Source organism: Salmo salar, chromosome 19 (genome assembly GCF_965601325.2).
Source record: "Salmo salar chromosome 19, fSalSal1, whole genome shotgun sequence".
NCBI classification, from domain to species: domain Eukaryota; kingdom Metazoa; phylum Chordata; class Actinopteri; order Salmoniformes; family Salmonidae; genus Salmo; species Salmo salar.
Window position 1 is genome coordinate 58,298,956 of NC_138309.1, and position 10,191 is coordinate 58,309,146.

A 10,191-nucleotide genomic window follows, 5' to 3' on the forward strand; every position below is an offset into this window, starting at 1 on the left:
CCCTTGTTTGGGTGATCATGACGGCAAACACGTCGCCTGATCAGAGCCTGAAGGTACGGAGGTGCCGTTCCCCTCACAGCTCCGTAGGCAAGCACCATGGTCTTGTAGCGGATGCGAGCTTCAACTGGAAGCCAGTGGAGAGAGCGGAGGAGCGGGGTGACGTGAGAGAACTTGGGAAGGTTGAACACCAGACGGGCTGCGGCGTTCTGGATGAGTTGTAGGGGTTTAATGGCACAGGCAGGGAGCCCAGCCAACAGCGAGTTGCAGTAATCCAGACGGGAGATGACAAGTGCCTGGATTAGGACCTGCGCCGCTTCCTGTGTGAGGCAGGGTCGTAATCTGCGAATGTTGTAGAGCATGAACCTACAGGATCGGGTCACCGCCTTGATGTTAGTGGAGAACGACAGGGTGTTGTCCAGGGTCACGCCAAGGTTCTTAACACTCATATGAATTATAAATCAGTAAAATCTTTGATATTGTTGAATGTTGCGTTGATATTTTTGTTCAGTATATATGAGGGGTGTCAAACTCGTTCCATGGAGGGCCAAGTGTCCACAGGTTTTTCCTTTCAATCAAGACAACCCAGGTGACAGGAATTCATCAATCAAGTACAAGGGAGGAGCTAAGACCTGCAGACAGTATGCGTTTCAAACTCATAAAAGACACACCTTATGCCCTTGGGTCGTCCGTCCAAATGTTTAGCCAAGCAAGGGACATTTGCAATTTAAGCACCTCAGGTTTAATGGAGTTAGCGAGTGTACAATTATGTTCACTTCAGTACCTGAAAGGCACCATAATTCAATTTGCGATGTTTGTACATCAGCTAAGAAATCAGCCAAAACTTAAACGTCAATATGGAGTCAACATACAAGTGTAAGTAAAAACGTACGTAAATAAGTTAAATTGTGCTAATGCACAAACACGTCTGGTAATGTTTTTGTTTGGTTAGCTTTTGGAAGTTGTAGAAAACATTTTCCTTCGAAAGTTCCATCTAGACAGGCTAACAGTTGGCTAATTTTCTAGCTATCATACAGCAGGTGTATATTGTAACGACCCTGGGTTTATGAGTGCTGATAACGACTCTGCTGCTCGAGGATGCTTTTGCGGCATAGTCGATAGCGCGCTGGACTTCTGGCTAGAAGGTCGAGGGTTTGAGACCTGCTCCCTTATGTTTCATTACATTGGTGTCAGAAGTGGGATCGGACCTTTCATCCATGACAGTGCGTGTGCTTGGCCGGTGAGCGCGTTCCTGTAAGACGTAGGGTCGCAAACTAGCGCGAGGACGCGCTCTTTGAAAGGCGGGAATAGTGTCACAACCCTGAGTTTATAATCACTAATATCGACTCTGCCGCTCAAACATGCTTTTGCGGCACAGTCGATAGCGCGCTGGACTTCAGACTAGAAGGTCGAGGGTTTGTCTTAATAAGTGTTAAGAATGTAGACTCTGCCCTTCGTGTAATGAGTTTGACGTGATCTATAGCTCTTTGACAGAGATCAATATGGTTAAACACTGGACAAACCCTGGACGGGGTTTTAAGACTTACGATCCACCCTATCCCCTCAGCCCTCAAATTAAGTGGACACTTCTGATGACGTGTCATGACGTCAGACGAGTATACACTTGCAGGGTGAGGGAGGGATTATTTTTAAATGGGCCACCCTTGGCTGGAAATTCCCTCCTTTATCCCATGATTGTTTTCATCCACCTGTAACTGGTGGGTGCTTTGTGCTACAGTCAATTGTGGGCATGTCTACTTATATTAAATAATTTAATACACGTACTGTATGATAGCTAGCAAATATTAGTCTGCTTAGCTGGAATTTATGAAGGAATTTTCTACCAAAAGATAACCAAACAACTTTTTACGCGACGTGTTTTGCCGTCATGTTCATTAACACAATTTTACTTATTTGCTTTCGTTTTTACTTTCACTTGTATGTTGACTTCAATTTGTATGTTTAAGTTTTCGCGGACTTTTCTTAATGGAAGTACATTCGTCCCGAATTAAATTATGGTGAGTATCAGGCCTCGAAGTGAACATAATTGTACACTCGCAAAGCCGACTAAAAACGTGGGTTTACGTTGCAAACTTCCCTTGCTTGGCTAAGCATTTGGACCGTCCTCTAAAATGGCGACGTGGATTCCCCCAAGGGCATTAAGAGGGCAAGTGGACGAGGGTGTCTTATAAGCGTTTCCAGCTCAGCTTTTCTGCAACTTAATTCTTCCCAAAACATAAACATTTGGCGTAATTACGCATGCGCAATTTTGGGGACAATAAAGAAGTCGGCAAAATTGGAAAATTAACCGACGTTCGAAAATGAATGAGAATACAAAATACCATGCTATTTGAAACTATATGATGACTTATTTTCAGTAGGGTGTGTTACATAGGTCCTCTAAATCCCTATTGTATGCAGCGAGACAGCGCTGTGACCCTTTTCCAGTACACGACACAGTGACGTCACGCACAGATGGTCGCGGCTGTAAAAAAGCCATGGCAATCTGCACCCGTTCAACAGTTTAGACTTGTTTTTATTACTTCTAAACAAAATAGCTTTTTTGGCTTCTCATACGCTTACAAGGATGTTTTGATTCTTGCTTGAACAGTCGCTAAGATTATATTTGGTTATGATCTTGGCAAAATAATTATTTTGGATGCAGCAGTTGTTAGCTAGAATGCTAACGCTCATTGATAGGCTGTAGCAAAAGCTAGCTGAAGAGCCATTTTATTGAAGTGTTTAAAAAAAAAAAAGTATAATGCGGTTAATTTCTGATGACCCAGACCTATTAAGCAGGACATTAATACGAGCCTTAAAATCCAAAAGTAGTGTGAAATGCACTCATGCAACATGTAAATAGAGGCTTTTTTTCCTGGTGTTCTACAAGAACTCTCCCTTGTTCTCCTACCACTTTTCGCTTATCGCCCTCGTGCGGCAATGTTTGCAAACATAGTACAGACCCTGTGTTTCTATGTTTTTCATCAATGCGCGCAGGACCAAAATGGAGGAAATGTCGAAGTGCTATCACTTGTTAAAGCACGAGCCACTCTAGCCAAACGATATCCCCGCGCGTCCTCGTGGCTTGCAATATAATTGGCTAGCTACCAAACCTTTCTGCAGGACCATGAGGGTGTAAAAACTATATTTTTTTTATCCGATTGTGAAATAATAGACCCTACGTAGCAAGCTAGCTGAATGCTAACTAGATGCTGGGAGAGTTTTTGTTACCTTGTTTGTCCCGTGCAGTTAGTAAGTTAGCTAGCTGAAATTGTGTATGTTTTTAGATATCTAACTGGTAATAATGAAGCCCAGCAGTCAGACGCAGTGCAGTATTTTATGCGTCAGTCAGTTGTAGCTAGTCTCGAGGTTGCCAGTGATGGAGCAACATGGTGCCCAGGGTAGCTAGGTAGCACTTTTAGTCTGTTATTTTGACCCGACAACGTTAACTGTTAATTATGTTGGTTTCAATACTGATAAACACTTTCTGTTACAGGACGAAGTCTGATCCAGGCGCAATGAAACAGAAAATAGACTCCAATGACACTTGACTGCTTTGCAAGACAAGCAGTTGTTCTGTCATGTTAGTTCAATAACACCTGCGCTTTATTCGCCATGACTATGAGATCAACTTTGTTTGCTAATGCAGGATTTAAGCTGGACACAGAGAAACTTGACTTTGACAAATCACAAATGGGAACTGCAAACGTCGTGAATTCCATAACCATCAAGAGAGAATCCTGTGACTTTGTCATTGATGTCCATGAAGTACATGGGGCAATCCACAAGACTGGAGGGGAGCTCCTCAGCAAAACAAAGCTCTTAGACCAGAATTACATCATTCGGGCCCCAGTGGCTGCTCAAAATAAAGCGGAAGGGGCACTGGTTCAAGGCGACAATTGGGAAAGCACAGGGGTGCTGTCATCTTCCGTCAGACAAATGGGGGGTGAGGGAATCCCAATTAAAGGTAAACTCATTCTGAGTGACAGTATGGATAATACAGAGTTGGTTTCAAACAATAACTCCAAGGATGCTGGTACTGATGAGCGCACCAGAGGTGTCTCCCCTGGAGGAGTTGTCAACACTGCATCCATTGAGCTCAGCACAGAGGGCAAGTGGAGGAACATCAGGAAAACCCCTGCTAACCCCCACACACAGGCCACCTGCCTCCAGCAGATTCTCCTTCTTCAGCTGGACTTGATTGAACAACAGCAACAACAGCTGCAGTCCAAGGACAAGGAGATAGATGAGCTGAAAGCTGACAAGGAGACGGTATGCACGGTATCTGGAAGTGTCTAATTGTTTTTAGATGACAGTAAGTCTCATTTGTTTAGAACCAAATCATTTATAAAAACATGTCTGCATACACAGTTGCTGGCGCGTATTGAGCGTATGGAGCGCCGTTTGCAGCTGACGAGGAAAGACCCACGTGATAAGCGCCTATTTCAGCCGCTTCAGCCCTGGACCCCAGATAAAGAGGACCTGTGGGATCTAGAAGTGGGTGACAGCCCCCAGACTCCCACCCCTAGGTCACTCCCCTTCAGCCGAGGAGGCAAAGGCCTCAAAAGGTAACAGACCCCAAATACTACTCTGCATTCACTTCTCAGTCAAACTATCTTTCATTCACTAATATCTCTGCTCTGCCCATGCAGGAAATTTTGCTTCCTGGACTCCAAAATCCATAAGTCACGAGGAGGCAAAGGCTCCAAGTTCGCCGCCTCTAAGTCAGAGTGTGGAGCTGGCTCTCCACATCAGAGGGAGCTGCGCAATAAAGAGACCCCAGAGAAGACGGGGTTTGGTCGGTCAGCGGTAGAGAGGGGTACTCTGCAACCGAGCAATGAGGACCCGGAGCTCACCGCTCGGATGGAGGAGCTCCCTTTCATGTCGACTACTGAGATGTACCTGTGTCGTTGGCATCAGCCTCCCCCCTCCCCCCAGCGCGAGCCATCCCCATCCCCAAACAAAGAGGAGGTTGTGGCCAGTAAGTAGACCCACCACACAAGACAGTTGTTCAGTTCTAAGTGTAAAGCTGTGTAGTATTGCTTCACAATGAAGGAGAATAAAGTAGAAATCCAAGTAGTGTCATAATTAGGCATATGTTTCTTACAGAAGTATGTGAACCCTTTGGAAATACCTGGATTTCTGCATAAATTGGTCATAAAATTTGATCTGATCTTCATCTAGGTCACAACAATAGACAAACAGTCTGCTTAAACTAATAAAACACAAACAATTATACGTTTTCATGTCTTTTATTGAAAACACTGTGTAAACATTCAGTGTAGGGTGGAAAAGTATGTGAACCCTTGGATTTAATTACTAGTTGACCGTCCTTTGGCAACAATAAACTCAACCAAATGTTCTGTAGTTACGGATCAAACCGGAACAACGGTCAGGAGGAGTTTTGGACCATTCATCTTTACAAAACTGTTTCAGTTCAGCAATATTCTTAGGATGTCTGGTGTGAACTGCTCTCGGTCATGCCACAACATTTTAAATCAGGTTGAGGTCAGGACTCTGACTGGGCCACTCCAGAAGGTGTATTATATTCTGTTGAAGCCATTCTGTTGTTGATTTACTTCTGTGTTTTTGGTCGTTGTCCTGTTGCATCACCCAACTTCTGAGCTTCAGTTGGCGGACAGATAGCCTTGTGTGTTCTTTCCAAACAACTCAACTTTAGTTTAATCTGTCCACAGAATATTTTGCCAGAAGCGGTGTTGAACATCCAGGTGCTCTTTTGCGTACTTCAGACGTGCAGCAATGTTTTTTTTGGACAGCAGTGGCTTCTTCCGTGTTCTTCCCATGAACACCATTCTTGTTTAGTGTTTTACGTATCGTAGACTCGTCAACAGAGATATTAGCATGTTCCAGAGTTTTCTGTAGGTCTTCAGCTGACACTTTAGGATTCTTCTTAACCTCATTGAGCATTCTGCACTGTGCTCTTGCAGTCATCTTTGCAGGACGGCCACTCCTAGGGAGAGTAGCAACAGTGCTGAACTTTCTCCATTTATAGACAATTTGTCTTACCGTGGACTGATGAACATCAAGGCTTTTAGAGATACTTTTGTAACCCTTTCCAGCTTTATGCAAGTCAACAATTCTTAATCATAGGTCTTCTGAGATTTTTTGTTAGAGGCATGGTTCACATCAGGCAATGCTTCTTGTGAATAGCAAACTCAAAATTTGTGAGGTTTTTTTTAATCGGGCAAGGCAGCTCTAACCAACTTTTCCAATCTCGTCTTATTGATTGGACTCCAGGTTAGCTGACTCCTGACTCCAATTAGCTTTTGGAGAAGTCATTAGCCTAGGGGTTGACATACATTTTTCAACCTACACTGTGAATGTTTAAATTATGTATTCAATATAGACCAGAAAAATACAATTTGTGTGTTTATTAGTTTAAGGACACTGTCTATTGTTGTGACTTAGATGATCAGATCAAATTTGATGACCAATTTTTGGAGAAATCCAGGTAATTCCAAAGGGTTCACATACTTTTTCTTGCCACTGTATACACTGTTCTGTCTTCCAGTCCCCTCTTGGAGGGAAAACATTATGGAGCCCTTGGATGAGGAAGCTGCCAGTGTCATCCCAGAGGTGAGGGAGGAGAGAGCACAGGCTATACAATTACAGAATTGTATAGAGAGAAAGTCAGAAATAAAGTAATGCCACACAATATTCACCTCACCATTTGTCCATGCAAAACCATGTTTTTGTGTTATTATACCAAGATGTTGGACGACAGTGTCTTTTTGAAGCGCCACGCAAAGCTGGAGTTGGATGAGAAGAGGAGAAAAAGGTACAAATGGGTTTTATGACTTCGAAGTTACTCTCAATGCCTTATGAACCATCTTTATCCTCACGCACTAAGACTCCTCTTGATTTTTGTGTAATTCAATCTTGATTTACTACATTGAGCCACCAGCGTCTTCATCCTTTCCTTGCGCTCTCATCTTCCCTCCGTAACTGTGTCCTGTTCTGTAGATGGGACATTCAGCGTATCCGCGAGCAGCGCATGTTTCAGCGTCTGCAGCAGCGCATGAACAAGAAGAAGGGGATCCAGGAAAGTGAGCCAGAGGTCTCGTCGTTTTACCCGGACACTGAAGATGGTATGACTGGCCACTTCATCTGCTGTGTAAACATGTTGTTTTCTTCTCGGAACCATGAAGTTGCACCACCTTTAATACTGTCATTTAGTTGCAAAAGTTTTCCGAGCGACGTTTTCATTGCGCGCAGACACTCTTGATTCCTTTTCTTTCCCTTCTCTAGTCGAGTCCATAATCATCACCCCTTTCCTGCCTGTGGTGGCCTTTGGCCGGCCATTGCCGAAGCTCACTCAACAGTAAGTCTTTGTATTTATGATTTCCACCACCAGTAGTTCTGCCTCTCTCTCGCTCTCTCCACTGCAACACTTGTTGTAGTTTCAGTTCAACATGCCGGAATCATCCCATCATGGCACCCTTTTCCAAGCACCTGGTCCAAACAAACACACACAAATGCATAGATGTATCTTCCATGCAAAGGATATATATAGTTTGTGATATACCATTCATATGCAGAGATGTTATTTGTTTGTCCGTTTAAAAAAAAAAAAATGTAGTCAGGTTTTGACATTTTTCTATAGGTTCACTTTTCTGTTCGGCTTGTCGCTGGACATTTCTTTGTTCAGTGAGTTAGGGGATAAGTTAGGAATGTAAATCATTACGCCCACTAGCTTGAGTTCATCCATTACTATGCATAATTTATTTTTCAAGATGGTACCATGGTGCAGGTGGCGGGGCAGGGCGAGTTTCACAGAAAGACCTTTCATCAAAATGCAAGTATTTATTCTTCCCCATAAGTATGTCTTTAAGTTAAGTAAACTGAAAATTTGTCACCCAAAACACTCGTCTCAGTCAATAATTTTCTTGCCTATTCTTTCCTCTGATCTCAAAGAAGATGATTTATAAAAACAGGTTAATATGAATGCACACTGGTGTAAGTTCAGAAAGGGTCTCATGAATGATTGCTAATGCCATTTTGAAGACGGGGTGAATAAATAAGGGACTTAACAGAATCTGAAGGGGTAAATATTGACTGGATATTTAAATACCAGTAGTTTTGCTAATCCTTTAAAGAAAATTGACAAAGACAAAAAAAATCTATATACAATAATGCACTTTCCTAGATAAGAAATGTTATACATTTGTCCATTCCAACGGTCATTAATATTATTAACATGTCTGCATGCTGAAAACAATTTACACATGATGTGCCAATTGAATGATAACCCAATGTGAAATGCTTTTCAAGTTACAGGGGTCCTATTTTCCCGGTGACTTTCCCCTTTCCCTGATTTCTCCAGTCAACTTTTCAATTGCTGAATTGTGTCTTCCTCTGTAGGAACTTTGACCTGCCTTGGCTTGACGAGCGAAGCCGCTGCCGCATTGAGGTGCCCAAGAAACACACGCCACACCGGACCTGTCGGAAGTGAGGTGGTATCTGCGTGTGACATGCAAAAGAGAGAGAGAGAGCGCGCACCCTTCTTTTCCCAGATGTGAAAAGTTTTATTTTGTGGGTTTAGGCCGTCAGTGGTGTAGCATGCACCACTCTCAGTAGTCTGTGGAAAAGTAAACCACTGTCTTCCCGTGTGGTTACTTGCCAGCTGGCCTGGAGAAGGAGCTGCTGGAGATTACGAAAATGGCTACCAAATTGGTTAGCTATGGTAAATTTGGTGCCCAATCTACTCAAAAGGAATGAAAAGCTGCCCCCCCCCCCCTCTTAGATAACAGACCCCCTACTAACAGCTAAGTGATTATAAGGTAAAACACAACTGTTACTTAATGTCTGTAGTAAGTAACTATTTAGTAATAAGCATGTTCTGGAATTTGGTGTAATGTAATACTTAATTACTGCATCACTAAAATGTGTAACTTTTGATTATTACTAGATTATTACATAGTTGTCAACCTGACTTAACTTGGACTGTGATCTGAAGGGTAAGAGAAGTGATATTTTCTGATTTGACTGAATGGTAGTGCTTGAATTGTACAATATGCACATTGCTACAACTAACCCTGTGTGCTGGAAGCTCCATTGGCATTTACATGCTCGGTGTTTTGCTTAGATTGAAACTCTGAACTATTTTCCCTGTTTGTGTATTAATTGTAATAATATTTCCTTGTGTGGACACCGCTTCAAGCGACAGGTTTTATTATTGTGCACTAAAGTGTGGATATATGTTTGATCCTCACTCTGCATGTATGTTTTATCACAAATGCAGTAAATATAAGATAAATGTCCACTTCTGATGCTAAATTGATTGTCAATACTTTGCATCATGAAGAGAAGTTGATTGTTTGAGTACTTCTAGGCAGAAAAAATTGGCTGTTAAATTAGAGAACCATGGGTCTTCTACAGTATGCTTCCTTTTTTTCCCCATGATTTTATCATGTGAGTCTGCATGATATTTTTTGAGGTGACATCTGTTCCAAGAGATATCAACTATCAGCATGGTAGATCTGTAAATGAAACATTTCCGCTGGGTACAATTCCGAGAAGAGTAATATCTGATTTAATTTTGAAAGCATGACTCTGGCTGCATTATTCAAAAAGCACTGCTTTGTTTAGACTGCCTTGTTTCTAGAACATTCTCTGTGAGGAATTTGCTCGAGTTTTTCATTTTAGTTTGTTCCCCCCCCCCCCCCCCCCCCCCCCCATTACATCACAATAAATTGCAGTAGACAACTGAGATGTAGATATCAGTCCTACGATGAAGTTCAGAATACATGGGTTGGCATTAGAGTAGCCTAATCAGCTAGAGCACTCAAACTTAATGCTGGGTATTTTCCTTCTCTTAAATGCTAACAATACTGGCATCGAGCACCTGGCGATATTAAGCGTGTGTTCTGTCATGTGTTATCGCGTCAACATTTTTACTTTTGGCTCAATGGCTTCCTGGCTCTCCGACGCTACAGACCACAAAATACAGGCTGGTTTTGAAATAATGCAAAATTGTTCTTCTGTACATAGCTTTCAGGAACAAATGTTGTAAATATGAAATACATGGCTTATTTTTGTATTATTTAAATGTTTGTGTACATTCAATATTGTTCTGATAATTGTATGTTGACCAAATAACTTACAAAAGTTTGTTTTGGAATAAAAAGAAATTAAGCTTAGTCTTCAGTTCTTGATTTGTAGATTGATGAGCTC

The 10,191-nt window shown here is 42.3% G+C and overlaps 1 protein-coding gene across 6 annotated transcripts; it reads left to right on the forward strand.

Moving 5' to 3' along the window:
• The first annotated feature begins 678 nt into the window (after positions 1-678).
• Positions 679-10,157, forward strand: msl1b (MSL complex subunit 1b). 6 transcript variants are annotated; one of them, XM_045702490.2, is made up of 9 exons: positions 679-873; positions 3,494-4,269; positions 4,369-4,565; positions 4,650-4,978; positions 6,530-6,594; positions 6,729-6,796; positions 6,982-7,106; positions 7,267-7,339; positions 8,380-10,157. In XM_045702490.2, exons 2-9 carry the CDS (start codon positions 3,613-3,615, stop codon positions 8,468-8,470), a joined length of 1,605 nt encoding a protein of 534 aa, XP_045558446.1. In that variant the 5' UTR covers positions 679-873; positions 3,494-3,612; the 3' UTR covers positions 8,471-10,157. The 6 variants fall into 6 exon arrangements, with proteins under 6 accessions (XP_045558446.1, XP_014014588.1, XP_045558445.1 ...); XM_014159113.3 differs by lacking the exon at positions 679-873 and adding an exon at positions 930-2,015; XM_045702489.2 differs by lacking the exon at positions 679-873 and adding an exon at positions 2,036-2,164.
• The last annotated feature ends 34 nt before the right edge of the window (positions 10,158-10,191 follow it).